At 31.3% G+C, this 19,395-nt stretch overlaps 1 protein-coding gene across 1 annotated transcript; it reads left to right on the top strand.

Annotated features, from left to right (window-relative positions):
* The first annotated feature begins 17,709 nt into the window (after positions 1-17,709).
* On the top strand, positions 17,710-18,729 carry LOC134697706 (rhodopsin-like). The gene has a single exon (XM_063559990.1). It carries the CDS (start codon positions 17,710-17,712, stop codon positions 18,727-18,729), a length of 1,020 nt encoding a protein of 339 aa, XP_063416060.1.
* Positions 18,730-19,395: the final 666 nt, after the last annotated feature.

Raw genomic sequence — 19,395 nt, 5'->3', positions numbered from 1 at the left:
TCAAATACTGTAACTGTTTATAACGAAGAGTGTGCATCACTGAAATCGCGGATCTACAAATTTAAAATAAATGTGTGATAAGAACTAACAGGACAATACAATCTACACGTCTAACGAATAAAAAAGTCATCCGACGGCCCGGGGAACACATACCCTCTGAAATCTACAGACCCACATCCTTTTCGATAAAACTGCACCATGGGTTCTACGATCTTTATACAGATTAAAATAAAACAATAAAACCAAGACGATATCTTATATCTAACATCATCAATTCTTAATTCCAAATGACAAGGGTGATGTGGACTTCAACAAATTCCTAAGAGTCAGGTTATATCAATCTGCATATCCAGTTCATAATATATTCCGTTGTTAAATAAATAATATGCCTTTTCATTGTTTCATAATGGTAATTAGTGACATACAATTTTCAGAGTTAACTTTAAATCCATAAATCATTCAAATTATTTCATTTACATGACTGTTCCGAATTATTCTATCAAAAGGCATTAACAATTCGCACCAATAATTCACATCACGTACACAATAAATGCATTTTTGGTTTATGATAATGTTAAATTCAATATTCATACAATACAATATTAATTCATCTGCAAAGAAAACATACCAAAAAGGAGTGTTCATGGACTCTACAATTGACCGCATTGTCATAATGAATTCGGCAATGACAATTAGAATGTCATGTCGTAGAGTACAACGAATTATACTTGAAACATTTCAGTTAAACTTAACACAATAATTTGAAAAGAATTAATTCCATTGAAAATGACAACAATGTCAATCTATTTCAATTGATTAATTTGAAACAGGAATTTGTTACTCTAGGCATGGAACAAATCTTATGAGATATTAACACAGAGCATGTGAAGATTGCAATTAAACGACATGTATTCATACTGTAATAAATTGCGGCTCATTTTAAGTTTTTGAAATCATTAATAAAATAACTATTCATGTTATTGGAATCGTTTAAATATTTTGATGGATCGCCTGAAATTCAACAGTCAAAATGATTAGTTACAGCATGATAGTTATGTCAGAAAAAGGATAGAAATTAATTATTAAAGGTCGATTTGATGATTGAAAATAATTTATTTTCTTTGATTAATACAAACGTATTCTGTTACTTTGCGTGGGAATATAACCAGTTTATGACTGACAAGTGCACAACAGTTTTATTTTTTGCTGTACTTTCTTTTAACAGAGATCATGCTGTAACATTCTTCACAACTATGAATAAATCAAACACGCATAAAGTAAACGAACGGAATTTTAACAAGTCTGGTATTTGACATTAAAAAGCTTCAGCTGTTTTCGACAAAACATTTCGGAATTATGAATCATAAAAAATCTTTAACATCGTACTGTATTATATCTTTTAACTTTGTTTTCTCGAATGTCAGTGATGAGTCTGGCGTAGAGTATATAATTGACATTTGTTAAGGGTGAATATATGTAATTCAAACAATTGGGTTCTTGTTGCTATATTTTTTGTATTTTTTATGTTTTGATTGGTAAGCTGTCGTATTTTTTTTTGCAAAATAATTGACAGTTTCGATATATAGAATATTATTATTTAGAGTTTGAATGTTCCTTTGGTATCTTTCGCGTATCATTTATAATTGTATTCTATCTATCAAGCTAGTCACATTGAATGTTTTGTGATCAATACATACACACTCTAACTTGGTTTTTTTCTAAGTGTATATATAGATATAGAAATATGTGGTGTGCGTGCAAATGATACAACTCTCCATCTAAAAAACGATTTAAAAAAGTAAACCATTATATCTCCACTTTGACCATTGAATTTGGAGTTGATTATAATGATAGAATGCATTATTTTTGTACACAAGAATAATATAAAAAGCAAAATATCAAAAATCCGTAAAGATAAACATTTACAAGATAACTAAATACAAAGAAAGTTGTGCATTTTGAAAATTAGTTCCTGACAAAGGTAAAACATTCATAGAAAGTTAGTTTAAGAGTTATTCGTTATTCATATATTTTGGGGGTTTGTAACGTGCGTAAAGGTTGTTCATCCTTGAACGAACAACAATACCAAAACCATATAGTTAACCATAAATGTCCTCAAAGTTTGTAACAACACACAACTAACAAATCTATACAACAGTAATAAAAACAAAAACACATATGGTTGATAGCATCCAACCATCTACATGCATGATCTCATCATATAAACATATACATGTAACAGAACATACTGAAATATCTTCTTCCTAAATGGTATCATCACGCTGTGATTAATTCATAGAAATGAGTCACCACCTGACTGACCAACAGGTCTTAAATTAAAGACGATGATTGAGAAACTTGGAGTTGATCAGGTATATAATTATATACTATTTTAGTTTTAAAATTTTTTGGAAATTAAAATAAAATTTTGGCTCACACTGAATAACAAGTTAAAAACAGAAAAAAGAAGACTTACAAAAAAAGATGAACCTCAATCTTATTTTTTATAAAGTGGCAGTATTTAAATAAGATATTGCCATAGAATCATATTCAAAACAGTGTGGTCCTGGCCATTGATTGACGACCTAAATTATCCCATTGACTGGGACAGATTAGGTGAATGTTTGTCGGTAACGACCATTGCTCACTTCTAACTTATTATAGAATTTAAACTGTGAAAAGGTTCTTAACGCCTTTAATAATAAAATAATTCGAATATTCAGGATTAACCTTTATGTTTTGATTAATATTATTGATATTTATCAACGCATCGTATTATTCCGGATTAGTTTTTCGAATTGCTTTATTTAGGTGTTGAGAACCTTTGGTGACCCCACAGATTCAGTGTCTTTAACAAGTACATAGTGAGCAGTGATTGTTACCGACAAACGTTCACCTAATCTGTCCCAGTCAATGGGATAACTTAGGTCGTCAATCAATGGCCAGGACCACACTGTTTTGAATATGATTCTAATAAAAATATAACATTTAATTAAAAAGTCTATTAACTGGTTCGTATTTTTTCACATAAAGTATATGTTTATCAACTGATCAATATTAGAACAACAAGATATCAATATTCAACCATAAGCTGTATGTGCTTTTAATGTCCCTAAGAATGTAGTTGCGAATAATCATATTAATTAATGTCTGATTTAAACTAATAACATCCCATACATTACACGAAAACAATGATCTATAATAAACCATTATGTATCTTACAGCCATGTCAACGACACTAATGAGATATCATAGCCGTGGTAGTAAAAAATGATTTGTTCCATCACGATGTTCTACGACGTAAATGTAACAATCATCTCCCCGAACTAAAACAATGAGAGGCAAACATCTGCTGATGATTAACTAAACAGGATATATAATGCTATTTTTTTGGATTCTGCGTCTTGTATATAATAGATATAAACAAGTGGTATGAGTGCCAATGAGGAAAATCTCCTTTCAAGTCACAATTTGTTAGAGTAATCTAGTACGACCTTCATCACGGAGCCTTGGTTCTCACTGAACAACAAGCTATAAAGGCGCCCAAAAATGACGAGTGTAAAATCAATCAAACAGGAAAACCAACGTATAACGGTATAATCTATATCAAACAAAATATAATGAAAAACCTCATGAACCACACAAACAGACGACAACCACTGAACTTATTTTCCGTGATAATCCACTTGAATAAACAGTCACAGTACAAACATGCTATGGACATATACGTCTAACAAATTATGAAATATATATTCTGATTTAAATTAGTAGTATGAAAGTCATTAATTATATTTTTGCAGCATTGACTATTGGCCAACTGATTAACACAAAGACGTACAGCTAGCAGTAGTGGTATCTCCATTACTTTGAAATACAAAACATCAAATTCAAAGTTGCTGAATTTTAACTTATATTCTATTTTGACCACATCAGAAAGGCTTTCATCTTGAAGTTTTAAAACGACATCAAAACACTGTTTATGTGTCACTGTGGTTTCTTCTTATTGATCGGCTATACCTCAGAATTTCATTCCTTTAAAATACCAACACTTTTTATCTGGGACTGCACTATTAAAAATAGATATAACTAATCAATCAAGTATGCGCTGAGACAATGATTACTGGGCGCGGAATGATTCAAATTTTATGGATACTTTCACGAAGACTGATGGGGTCAAAGAAGCCATTTAAATGTAATCTGCATAGAAAAGTATGGCAAATCAAAAAGGCAACTTGCCTCTCTTTGTAGTTTTTGTACTTTGATTGCTATTTAATGAACATTTGTAATATCTCAATTCTTTGCGTAGAAGGCACTTCTCTGTATAAATCATGATTTACCAAATATCTATATAAACATTGGGAAAAGTCACATGTTCCAGAGGAAAAATCGTTTGTAGAATGAATTAATGAAATGTGAGTTGTATCAATTTTTTTTTTTTTAATTCTAATAAACAAAATTTTGACTATAATTGCTAATGTTAGCTTTGTAAACTGTTTTTTTATCAGCAATCATATTGACTGTCGGTCTACATTTTGATTCTCTTTGTATATTTTACTGGCATCATCATGATGTTTAACCCTTGCGGAATTTATTAAGTTAAGAAAAGCGCCATGAATTGATAATACATCGTTGCTACGGTACAATGATAGTTTGGGCGTGTGATGATTTTACACAAATTAAGATTTCACATTTCAACACTTTTCAACTGGATAGGGACGCAAAATTCATATTATAAACGACAAAGTAAGCATGACAAATAACAAAAGTGATCAATGAGTGTTTTATAATACATTCTTATGTCAGTTGTAGAAGTTGGAACCTATAATTATTAAGGCTCTTCAAAAAACCAAACATATATTTTTGGAATTTAGTTTACAAGCCATAACTTGTACTTTTGCCTCTGTGACTTTTTGGCGAATGATAAACACAAATACAAACAGCCAAGCAAAATTGACATTCTAATATAAGATAACAAAGACTTAAGTTGCCGAATTTAACATATTTATCTGTTTTAACCATATGAGGAAGCCTTCATTTATTTGTTTTAAAACCCATAAAATAATAAACTGTTAGTATGTCATAATAACTGTGGTTTTATTATTGATCGGCTTAACCTCAGGATTTTGGAATGTTAATTTCTATAAAATTCCAACATCATTCAACATGCAAATCACTATCAAAGACAGATATATCTCATAAATCATGTATGCGTTGAAGCAATGTTTACTGGGCGCGGAATGATTCAAATTTTATGGAACCCTTAACGAAGACTAATGTAGTCAAAGAAGCCATTAAAATGTAATTTGCGTAGTAACAAATGGCTTTTAAAAAAGGCAACATGCCTCTCCTTGGAGTTTTTTGTACTTAGATTGCTATCAAATGAGCATTTAGAATATCCTTATTTATTGCGTACAAGGAAGGCACTTGTCTCTATTAACCTTTATATACCAAAGGTCCAAAAATATCAGGAAAGTTCACATTTGCCCGAGGGGAAACGGTTCGTAGAAAGAACGAATGCATTGTTAAACTATATCAAAATATACATACTTAATCATATTACGCAAAATTTTGACTATTGTAAATGTGAGCATTGACTGTTTTGTCTATCATCAGTCTTATCGATCAAAATCGTGAAAATATTAACTGAACTCTGAATCATATAAAGGTCAAACAACTACAAAACGCGTAATACAATGGTCAGCTTTATCAGTACAATTACTTGTGTTACATTATTAAGAACATTAATGTTTGATTTGTTCATCTTGATTTGAAAAAAAAGTCATGTTACATTTTGGTTGGATAATACAAAATGTAAATTGTTATGTCTGCTTTATTGTGACACTTTTTCCATATTTTTCATTCAAATATAAAAATAAAGCTTAAGGCCTTTACACAGTCGGCAACTATGTTTTACACATGTTAAAGAGTATGTAATAAAATATTTCAGTATAGTGCAGTACAGTTAAGATCAATTGTTCAATAATCCAGCCATTCTCAGCTATAACTATTCACATGGACATTAAAACAACGTGTTCTTTGTTACAATACGGTATAATTTCTATTGAAAATATGACACCATAATTATATTTAAGGATAATAAATGTTTAATAGAGAAATTGGCAAATAGTAGATGTCTCTTTTAGGACGGAATGAACTTTTCGAAATTTACGCTTTCAACCTGAAATGACCATGCAACGCATAGTTGTTTTGTTAAGCTATATAAAACCTACAGTTCTATCTGAAAGATATATCCAAGTGCAACAATATCTTTGAAAAATTGTTGTAGCAAAGTGGTTTCTTTTTTGGTAGAGCTGTTGCACCCATGTTGTGTTTCCATTATCAAAATTGATTTAATATATTCCATATATTGTGTTAAGAAGAAAAATACCCTTTTCACACGGACAACAAATTTGCATGTATTTAATGAAACCGGTATAAATTGAGGATTGGGACATATATTTTACAACAGTTAAAATACAGAATGTAAAAAGTATATGTTGGTATTGAAAATATTTGCTACATATACAAAAGGGTATATAGCATTTTAATTTTAATTTTTTTTTCTTCAAAAGTTCTATATAAACTGCAGTATAATTATCGCTAGTTATTTTTATCTTACATTCAAATTCACATTGCAACATCGCACACTCTTCAAAGCACAACCGAAATAACTGGGCTTAAACATTAGCTTAAACCCTTCATTTGATATAAACATTGCAGCATGTGTTCTTTGAAGGTTTTGTCATTGGGGATTTCATGCCTCTCTGTAATAGTATTAATGTTTAAAAGGAATTTACAATAACCTAAACCTAAATATTTGTACGGTAACACAGTTGTATATAGCAAATAGGGTTTGTAGTACATTTGAAGTGGTAGTATTCATACAAAAATAAGATTCGTCAAATAGAATTAGTTTGCCTAACCAGATGTGAACGGTGATTATTGCGCTTTAATAACTGCGTTTCCGGCATATACTCGATAAGATTCTTAAGAACAGAAAGAACTCTAAGTTAATATAAAACTGTTCAATTGACTAATTTGACTGAAATTGACAATTTTGAGGAAAACAAACAGTTTAATTGCCTATTTGATAAGCTCGTAGAGAAAATTCTTCGGCGTGTTGGAAAAATCTTTAATTCTGAAGAACGTGTAACTATGCCTAACCTTGAAATGAAATTACCGGATCAATTTATCTGCATTTGTCGTTCCCTGTAAGATAGGCAGTATCATTTGCTTCATTAATTTTTTAAAGGATTATTCTAGGTTAGCATATAAATATATAAAAAAGTGGTGAAAAATATCTCCAAAAAGATAAAATATTGAAGTGTCGTAGTTTTGTTTCGTTATTCATTGTTAAAGTTCGGTAATTCCTCCCAACAATTTACAAATAAAGAAATATCAAAGCGACCTTTCTATTATGAGCATAATGCAAACAAAAGTATTTATATTTTGTTTATCAGATTAGAGTGTTACAATCTTCAAAACCCTTATATCATAAGTCCCAGACGAAAAGAAAAATGAATGAAACATCCTGTCACATATTTCTATAAAAAAAATAGTTTAATCAATGAATTGATTTTCACATGGCTGTCTATTACTCTTAAGTATTTTCGTTTCGTAATTATTTTCTTGTCTCCCAAACGTGTGATTAATTTTCACATGACTTCAATTAAAAAAAAATGGTTGTGTTATGTGAATAAGATAAATTTTAACTTATATAACAGACTAGGTCAATGATCGGCATAAGTTGATTCAACTTAAAGTTGATTTATCTTCTTTACAATCTTTATCGTAAGGGTTTGCTTGAATACAAAAGTACAAGATTACATAATTGAGACCTACAAGAATGCTTTTATAGTTAAAACTGTTTGTTTTATTATAACACAAAAAAAAAAATTACACATTTTAAAAAAAGGAAAAAGCAGAATATCTTCAAAATATTTTTCTAGACTTGTGAGAATAGCTCGAGGTAAAAAAAAAAAGCACGAGAAAACCAATGGCTTTATTCATTACAGACAGTAAAAGAAAAGAGTTACAAAATAATGAACAACGACCACTGAATAACAAACTTCCTAATTTGGACAGGCCCTTAGATAATTTCGGGGGTTAAAAATGTGTGTGTCTGTGTGCAAACAGTCCCCTTTTTGTTTTTAACGTTGGACACTAGTGATTAAGTACATCACATCATAGGGAAAGCTTTATAAACAATTTTTATATGACTTAATTCAATAGATTGGAAAAAAACACACACATAACAACAAACATCAAAACTAAAGACACGCAGTGCCGATATCGGATCTCGAGTACTCGCAACTATGATAGCGTCTTTTTATTTATTGACAACTTTTACATGTTGTATATGCACTTGATACAATCTAGAGCGTGATTTGACACATTTCTATTGTTAAAAACTACACGTTTCTTGAAGGTTTTTTTTAATGCACTTCAATGTGTTTGATAGTTGTCCTGTTGCTACCATCTTATATTTGACGTATTCACTAGGTTATAGTTTTTTTTCTCTCAATCGACTGATGAATGTTAAACAAATGTAAACTACTGTTGTATTTATTTAGATATCTCATGGTTATCTTTTGTCATTTAGTAAGTGATTAATTGAACAATTCGCCGCATCCTTTTGATCATCTTCTATATTTTAACAAATCACGTCATGGTAAACGTTAATAGAAACAATATAACGTTGTTGAAAGTCGCATTATGACATTGAGCTGACGAGTATTCAGTGGGAATATGTGGGCCCTTTAAAAATACTTATAATTAACAGTTATAAACAAAAATCAATTAACACATAAGAGTAATTAAATTTGATAAAATACACTACTTTTTTCGATTGTAATTTCATAGACTGATATATGCAAGACCGATATATAAAAATGTCATATAATAAAACGAAACTTTTTTTTATCGCTTGTACTGTCCGAACGATAAAGCCTTTGAATAAAAAATTAAAAGATGATTGAGAAAGTAAGACATACATAACAAATAAAGGGCTGCGCTTGGTACGCCCTTTGCTCTTTTAACTTGTCTTTTAATGAATGTATATGATCAACTAGAAATAGTGTGAGCCCTGTCAAATACCCCCTCCCTCCAAATAATAAATAAAAATGCACAAAAAAATTGGCACTATTATAGTTCAAACGTATGACATTCAAGGAACCTATTTTTTTACAAGAAATTTAATGTTTTAAATTGAACTAAAGATTTTACAAATTTTATGTTTTCATCAGATTTTATTAAGTATTATTTGTTACATCAATAGATATATTTGTTCCGGACCATATGAGTATTTGGACCATACGCGTATGGTCTTGACCATATGCGTATACTCATATGGTCCGACCATACGCGTATGGTCCGACCGTACGCGTATGGTCGGACCATATGAGTATGATACTCGTTTGGTTATTAACGGGCCGGACCATATGAGTATTTGGAACATATAGGTATTTGTTTTTCAATAATATGCATTAGAAAACTTTATATAAAACAATGATTTCTACATGCAATTGTATTATTTACAATTCAAATAGCATTAAATAGTTATGCCAAAGCTACTTTTCATCGCTAATGGTATTCTTGCTTGTATGCGTAGGATGACATTTACTTCCATACGGTACCATAGCTTTTCTTGGGTCCTTGGTCGTTCCAATTTGTCTACGATGTTTTTTAAAAAGCTCTAGATCTCCAATATCGTAACAAGGCTTAAGTGCATCATATCACCAGACAACTTAGAAAATTAAACTAGGGTCCTTGCCGGTTACATCATTCAGTTTTAACAACCAAACACGTATTAGTATAAAAATTCGGAATATTGCACTGCTAAATACATGCTAATTATATAAAGTTTCAAAAGTAAGCAAATTATTAGACTCTTTATCCTGTCGACTTTTTTGTCAGTTAATAGTAAAACACTTGATTTTTTGTGTATCAGAGTTCATTAAGATATTTTTGGAAGTCATCTTCCCAGGTTGACGTTTTGCCATTCACTCGTAATAACATATCGAAAAATGAAAAAAAATATGTTTTTACTGTAGTTTTGACTAGTGATGAAATTTACTGTGTGAAAATGCTTATTTCATTTTGTTAACCTTGTTATATTTCTTTTTTATAGATTTATAATAAAATTACCTTTGGTAGTGTCTTTTTGATGACGCGACACCTAGAATTAAAACCTGTTAATTACCCCGACCATACGCGAACGGTCGGACCATACGCGTATGGTCGGACCATATGAGTATATACCCATATGGTCATGACCATACGCGTATGGTCCAAATACTCATATGGTCTGGAACATAAACAATTCACCAAAGTTTCATGGACATTGGTGAACGCCTTTTTGAGTTATTGTCCGAAGTGTTAAAAATCCCCCTTTTTTATGAATAAAGCCCCATGAATCCAAAACTTAAAATCTGAAATTGATAAAAATTGAAAGGGAGCTAACATCAATAGATATAAACAATTCATCAAAGTTTCATGGATATTGGTGAAAGCCTTTTTGAGTTATTGTCCGAAGTGTTAAAAATCACCCTTTTTTTTATGAATAAAGCCCCATAAATCCAAAACTTAAAATCTGAAATTAAAAACAAAACGAAAGGGAGCTTACATCAATAGATATAAACAATTCACAAAAGTTTCATGGACATTGGTGAAAGCCTTTTTGAGTTATTGTCCGAAGTGTTGAAAATCCCCCCTTTTTATGAATAAAGCCACATAAATCCAAAACTTAAAATCTGAAATTAAAAAAAAACGAAAGGAAGCTTACGTCAATGGATATTAACAATTCACCAAAGTTTCACGGATATTGGTGAAAGCCTTTTTGAGTTATTGTCCGAAGTGTTGAAAATCCCCCCTTTTTTATGAATAAAGCCTAATAAATCCAAAACTTAAAATCTGAAATTAAAAAAAAACCAAAGGGAGCTTACGTCAATATATATAAACAATTCACTTAAGTTTCATGTAAATTGGTGAAAGTGTTTGAGTTATTGTCCGAAGTGTGGACGACGGACGGACAGACGGACGGACGGACGAACAACGGTATACCATAATACGTCACGTCCCGGGCGTATAAAAACGTTTATCATAAATATAGGAAACCGTACTATTGTTTCATTGATGACTATAAACCTTAATGTCTGTAGCATTGTTGATTTCTGGCACCTATACCATACAGTTTTATATTGCATTGAAATATACATGTCAGTGAGAACAACACACTGTTCAATTTAGTTGCAATACGAAACGGAACATTATGCAGTAGATTTCTTTAGGTAAATCAGTTATGTCAAAATCGGTCAGCTTACAAATTTATATTGAATCTAAGGGGAAATATAATGCAAACAGCTATCCATACAAAAATATGATCATAGGTTTTATTGACTTGGCCTTGTGCATGTCAACATTTCGATATTCCCACAAGAGACTCATAGAGGAAGTTGATGGGGCTATTACTCAATACTGCCAGGGTTTAATAGTCTTTTATTAAACATTATTTACTAGAATGAACATTATAGAAATCAAGAACAAAACAGATTTCATTGGCGTAATGGAATAAGAAAAGAGATTCCATTTCGGTCGCATTTGTTTATTAGTCACAATAAAAGATTGAAAGCAATATTATGCAATTTGTATAGCATTGGAATAATGAAGTTTTCAACACTTTTGTTAGCTTTTTGTAGTAACTTTATATACATTAACACAGCATTGCAAGTGCGACTTGCGTGTCATGTTAGATTTTACTGATGGGGCTGATATTTAGATGTGTTTCTATAGTATGAAGAACAAACAAAAAACTATATTATTGAATTAACATACTCTTATACTCATTACAAAATGCCATTTAGAAGAGAAGTTGTGATTATGTACATTTTGTTTTGGCCCATTATATTCAAAATATTAAAAAAGTATTAGAAATCTATTAAATAACATGATAAAGATATTCAAACTAAGCTTTTAGTGAATCAGGTATCAAAAATTGTAGATTTATGTTTGTCTTGTGTGGACAAGGCGCGTTTTTGGCGTATTGAATTTTAAACCTGATGCTTTTTGTTATCTATTAATCATGTTTTTCTGTGTCTAATATGTTCTCCTATTTATTTGTATTGTAGTCCTGTAATATTATGTTGTCATTTCAATGTTATATTTAACTTTGCCATTAAAGTGCGAGGTTTGGCATGCCTTAAAACCAGGTTCAACCCACCACTTTTATTCCCCTTTAAAAGTGTCCTGTACCAAGTCAGGAAGATGGTCATTGTTATAATATTGTTCGTTTCTCTTTGTGTTGCATTTTAACGTTGAGTCGTTTGTGTTTTCTCTTATTTTTGAGATATTGAGATAAGACGTGGCACGGTACTTGTCTATCCCAAATTTATGTATTTGGTTCTCATGTAACATTTGTTATTCTCGTGGTGTTTTGTTTGATGATTGGTCTGTTTCTGTGTGTGTTGCGTTTCGGTGTTGTATCGTTGTTCTCCTCTTATATTTAATGCGTTTCGCTCGGTTTTGGTTTGTTACCCCGATTTTGTTTTTTGTCCATGGATTTATGAGTTTTGAACAGCGGTATACTACTGTTGCCTTTATTTACATAATTATTTTCTTCATGACTTTTTACGCACTTCCTGTATTTTAAGGACAACTTAAAAATTTGATATCAATGTATATTTACGCTCGAAGAATTACCCAATCAGACATATTTCTACAAAGTGTCTTATAAAAAGATCGTAATGTACATGTGATGCAAAAAGTAAAATCACAAAAATACTGAAAATATAATCGAAAAGTCCATAATCGCATAAGTAAGTTCGAATTTTCCTAGAAAAAGTTGGTGACTTTTTCGGCTTCCAAAACAAGTCACCGACTTTTTCTAGGAAAATTCTAATCATTTGTGGGGTTGTAACTTACTACCTCAGTATCGACAAGTTAGTAGTGGTTGTTGCAGATAACTACTTTGTCCATTCGGCTTCATCTATAGTAAAGGTTTTGGCCGCTTGAGTGTATACGTTTAGCTGTCTATTATGATGGATGAAAATACAAAATATACGTACAAATGTAAAGGAGCTGTAAATATTGAATAGAATAAAATAAATCTTCCTAGATGACAGAACTGAGTAAAAGGTACTTGTAAAATTGGGGTTTTCCATGTTCTTTGTCGATCTGTTTCTGCATTTCTTATATATTCTTCATATTCTCTGTCCGAACTACATGTTGTTAATAGTGTACACGAGCTTATATGTTATGGTTCAACTAGATAAATAAGGCAACCAACAAGTTTGTTTTTTTATCAATCTAGAAGCTTTTTTAATATTGAGGGGAAAAACAATTTTGTTCACTGTAAACGTTGAAATGATGTTTTTCATTATAATTGGTTAAATGGTATAGAGATTAACCTTCAATTCACCCTATAAAGGCAAATTTGAAAATTGCTTTCATTCTTTACATGCATTCATAGAATCACAACGCAACACGTGAACTTTATAACATTTACATATCCCTATTCAAATACATAACATTCTTGATGACGGTTGGTTCACAATAACATTCCAAACGTACGAAATGTGTTATTTTTTTTCAGGTTCTCACAATAGTGTAGCCTCTGTGTAGACATGAATTAGTATTTATGTGGTCATAATTATAAATTGCAATAAAATGTAACAGTTTACAAAACTTTTGATTGTTCAACCTTGTATACCACCCTTCCCCATGTGAAACTGAAAAATCGCCTAAAAAATAATTCACAATACCCTTCAACATAAAATTATAGCACATTTATTACTTTGGGAAACCTTAAGGCATATTTTGTTAATAGTAAACAAAAGAGCAAGACATGCTACACAGAGCAACACGTGATCAGTATACTCGAGTTTCTTATCGCAACATATTCCACCATTTTCTACATTTACAAATGCCTGTACCTAGTCAGGAATTTGACAGTTCTTGTCCATTCGTTTTTGATGCATTTTGTTATTTGATTTTGCCATGTGATTATGGATTTTCCGAATTGATTTTCCTCTTAGTTCAGTATTTTTGTAATTTTACTTTTTGTTGAATTAGAAGGAAGATTTTTTTCAACCAATTGTTGACATTCTTTTGAGAACGAATGGTGCGACTCTCCTTGCCGACCTCTTCTTATTTTCAGATGAATCGGAGTTCCTTCAGACACTTGTTAAAAACAAGAAGATCAAAGAAGTCAGGTTATTTCATTTCACCTTCCGGTATTTTGATGATGTTCTTTCCGTTAACAATCTGAAATTTTCTGGTTCTATAAATATATTCCCCTAGAATAAAAAATAAAGAAACAACGGACTTTCCGTTAACAATCTGAACTTTTCTGGTTCTATAAATATAGTCCCCTAAAATAAGAAATAAAGAAACAACGGACACGCCTTCTCCGTCACATTGTTAGACTTATACAGTCATCTTAGTACCAGAATCTATGAAAAACGAGACGATTTAAATTTAGAAATTATCAAGACTTTGTTGATAAATATTTGGTCTCTACGTGGGGTTCGTGTTGTTTATTCTTTGGTTTTCTATGTTGTGTCATGTGTACTACTGTTTGTCTGTTTGGCTTTTTCATTTTTAGCCTTGGCGTTGTCAGTTTATTTTAGATTTATGAGTTTGAATGTCCCTATGGTATCTTTCGTTCCTCTTTTTTTTTAACAAATAATTAATGAAGTCTTGAGAAATAACTGAGTGTCCTGACATTGTTTATCATCTTAATAACGTGTTTTATTGATCTTTTTTGTCTGTTTTTTGTGGTCTGTTTTTTTTTGTGATCTCCATTAGACGTGGCTCGGTACTCATGCATCCCGTCACTGTTTTGTTTGTATTATCTTTCATTTTTGCTTTTGTTTTTTGTTCGTGTGACTTTTTGTGTTTCTTTGATACTATATGACGTAGCTCTGTACTTAAACACTCCGCCATTGTTTTGTTGTTCTGTTATAATTTTGTTGTATTCTTGTCTTTCACATTTGCTACTGCTTTTCTATATGTCCTATTGAGTGTGTTTTTTTTTAGACGAAATATATAATAAGCATATATACAAGCGGCAAGTAGGGCAAGGTAAACTTAAAGCTTACATTCTGCAGAGGATAGTTATGCTTGAAAGAACTATAGACTGTAGTTTTTCATACTTTGAACAACAAAATAATTTTATATCTCGACCTGTGTGACGTTTACATTCTGACGTCAAACGCACGGTTCTACGCCAGAGTTAATGTCATTCTGACCATTCGTTCACAGTACTTAAAATACTTCATTTTTTTATGGTTGGCTTTACCTTACACAAATAAAATTTAAAAAAAAGAAAGTAATGAATGAGGCTGTTAGATTTGATGTATTTCTTTTTGCGCATCTTTTTAAATACTTGTATGTTTATTTTGATTAAGTTTGACGACCACTGATGATTGCTATACTCCTATTGTTGACAGTTTTACCGGTTATGTCTGCTTGTTTTGTTCATGCATCGTTGTCATATAATGGAATACGATGCGACTGTCATACAAGTGAATGGTTTAGCTACAAACGTAGCTATACAACCGGGTTCAATCCACCATTTTCTACATAAGAAAATGCCTGCATTTAGTCAGGAATATGACAGTTGTTATCCATTCGTTAAACATAGGGACCTTTCGTTTTACGACTGTTGACTTTATGTAAAGATAAAGGATACAACATTTACAGTAAAGTGTGTCTCATATCTTGACCTACATCTAGAAATTGACAATGAGGGTCGGTTGAAAACAAAACTTAACGAAGAAGGAGATGATTTCGGCTTTCCATTTGTGACTTTCATTTTTTGTAAAACGAAGAGTTACCAATGGTAAAGTTAAAATCTTCACTGCGTGATCTTTGTGTCGTAGCTTCAGTCCCGTTTCCTTTTTCCGAGTGTGGCCTACCAAATTGGACTATTTACCAGATGTGTTATTACATGAGCAACACGATGGGTGCCACATGTGAAGCAGAAACTACCTGTCCTGCAGGAGCAACCGAGATCCACCCAAGTTTTATGTGGGGTTCGTGATGCTGTTGTATCTTATTTCTGACATTTGTACCTATTGTGTCTGTATATTTTGCTCACATAATACAATTTGATGCGACTGTCATACAATTGAGAGGTTAAGACAACTTTAAAACCAGTTTTAATCCACAATTGTCTACATAAGAAAATGCCTGTACCAAGTCAGGAGTATGCCAGTTGTTGTTCATTCGTTTGATGTGTTTGAGCTTTTGATTCAGCCATTTTATTAGGGAGTTTACTTTTTGAATTTTCATCGGAGTTCAGTAATTTTGTAATTTTACCTTTTTAGAAAGGCATCTTGAAACAAACGAAGGTTCTGTTGGCAATAAAGGTATGCAATTTAGATAACTTACGTCCTTCAATGAATAATTAGCCTAAACAATTGCGATCAAAATATAAGAAAAATAACAATTATTCCAAGCCAATAATAGCATTAATTTTATCGAGATATTGCAGGGCGTTTCCTATCGTTATTTCATTTAAATGGGTTGTTTTTCATTCGAAATTTATGAACTCCACAGTTCGAAATGATAAAGTTGAAATCATCTCTACAAAAATATTTTTTGAAAGACAACTGCATTCTAGTAAGATAGTAAAACAAAGCAACAGTACAATAATTGTATTTGCAATATCTAAATTTAAATTCGCACTATAATTCATTAACGCTGTAACATGGGGCATTTATTTTTACCATTTAGTTCTATTGGTATACAAAATAAATGAATTTATGACGAATTATTCATTTCTTTTAGTTTCATATTTATGGATAAGGATTGAAACAGCGGGAATAAATATTTAAAAAATCCTTCAGGATTCGGAAATCCAAATAATCAATCTTCATTTGCAGCGTCGAGTTGTAGAGTAACACCAACTGAGTGCCTACTTGCATTTAAAATCCCCTTTAATGAACGACTGATTGACTCAATGTCCAGTTTACTGCAAATTTAGGAATATTAAACACTGCAGAGATCATTAAAATTACATATAGGAGGCTCGTGTTATGTAATGAGATGGAAGATAAATCAAGTTTCCGAAATGTTGATCATAAATTTTATTATTCCATGAAATCAAATTAAATGTGGTTGCCACAGATTGAAACTGTCAGTGTGTCAAAGGAAATAATTCTTTCCGCTTCATCCTTAAAATAAATGCAATTTTACGACCTAGGAAAAGAAATGCTAATTTGGAAGAAGCTTGCATTAAAACAAGTTGCTTCGTAGGATTTCCATTGATAGATTAAGTAAATGTTAAAGACAAACTTGTTTTACAAATCAATATTTTAAGTATTGGAGATTCTATTGGATGATTTTTGTCTCTGTCTTTTAACAGAGAGAAGCTTAATATCTAAAACATCTTTTGAACTTTAGGTAATATGCAGTGAAGGATGTCATGTAATTATTTGTCGTTTAATTGTAAATGGAATATTTATTTGCTATTCATCATGGTTGAAATAGGAAGTTAAATACATTGACGGGAGACGTTGATAGACAGAATTATCAGGATTTTTCAAGGAGAAAGAATGATTTTTATTTCAGAACTATAAAATAATTTTTTTACAACCTGAAAGTGTACAATTTGATAGTATTACGTTTAACGGAAAAGCAGAAAACATGTTGACTACACAAATCAGAAATGCAACAAATTTCGAATCCTCATAATATTTGTTTTATATGATGAATTATACTATTATATTAGACAATGCAAATGAAAGTTCACAAATATTGCAGAATGGATTTCCTGAGAGTACTTTGGCAAATGTAATCATTTTTATGGAGGCAAGTACTAGTGTTCTTCTCATGGCTGGAAATGGTTTTACAATCGCTTTGATACAAAAAAGAAAACTTTTGGGACGTTCAACGAACGTTTTTATATTTTCCATCGCAATTGCTGATTTTCTAAATGGAGCAGTTTCAATACCATCTCATATTCTATCTATAACGTATAAAGGAGAAATGTCTATATACATGTGTAAGTGTTACACTTTTGTGTCTTATTTGTCAAAAACGGTTGTGCCATATACAGTGGTGTTTATGTCTGCAGAGAAAGCCATGAGAATATTGTGTCCGACAAAGGAAATAGTAACTGTAGCCAGATGTATGTTTTGTACCAGTCTGTTATGGTTTTTTGCTGCGTCGTTTAACATTTGGTGTGTTGTGCTGTTTACCATACAAGAGGATAAAAGAAAAACCGACATTGGTAGTTTTGAAACAACTTCATTAAGTAGATGCGTATTGGACCAGCGATTCGATTATTTACACATTCCATTTCTTTCTATTGATTTGATTGTGTTGTGCATCTTTCCATTACTTACAACGATAATTATATTTCTCGTTTTGGCACGGAACTATTTCACAGTATTGAAGGAAAGACTTATAACTTACTTTTTCGTTATTAAGCTTCTTATCGCCTTATTCAGTGTGATAGTGGTATGCCACGTTCCATTAGAAGTAATTATTGTCCTTGATAAAACTTTCTCAGACGCCTCTCCACTATGGCCAGTGATTGTAAACAGTGCTATCATGATTTCATTCACTCGAGGTATATGGAACTTATTAATCTACGGCTATTTTAAACACTATGTGTGTAGGAAGCGACACTTAACAAGTATAAGAGCTAACCACAACATTAATAAAAATGTCTTTCGTGTGAACTCATTACGACAGCGAATACCAAGACGTAGAGAGGTAATTTGAAGCTTGATATTCCATTACATTCTAATGAGCTTGTTGATTTTGAGTGTATTACATTAAATTATATTTCACCCTGCTTACGTATTACTTGTGTTTACTTCTTTTTTGGGAAACAAGTTTTTCTATAAGAATCTTTTAGACTAAGCGTATTTTTCATAATTATTCAAAGTGGCAATTTCGATAATTGTTTTTCATATGCTCATACATATATATTTTTTTGGCATAGAACAACTTGAAACACGATTGAAAAAAACGAAAACTGTTTTTCCTCCGCTTTTACTGGTTTGAATAGAAAAAATACAAAATTTATTCACGACAACTCGTATTCAATAAACATGATAAACCAGTTAGTACAGAAGGGTTTGCTTGATGTTTAGATCGCTACATGTTTTACAACACTAGCTTTTTACATACGAAAAAAAAAAGCTAGAAAACTTTAACAAAATTACATTGTTTGTACATAGTTAATAAAGGATGTCCACTAGTAAAATATTTAACAACAATTAAAGTACAGTTTAATAAATTCAGAGAGAATACAACTTTAATGTTACACAAAATGTGTATATTTGTATATTGGAAACTGCAATTAAACTTGGTTAATTTTTACCGTTCCCTTTATTTCCTTAATATTGAGTTATATTATTTTTAGGAGAAAAAATACAAATTCGA

Source organism: Mytilus trossulus, chromosome 14 (assembly GCF_036588685.1).
Source record: "Mytilus trossulus isolate FHL-02 chromosome 14, PNRI_Mtr1.1.1.hap1, whole genome shotgun sequence".
Taxonomy (NCBI): Eukaryota; Metazoa; Mollusca; class Bivalvia; order Mytilida; family Mytilidae; genus Mytilus; species Mytilus trossulus.
This window is presented reverse-complemented; position numbering and strand designations above follow the sequence as displayed.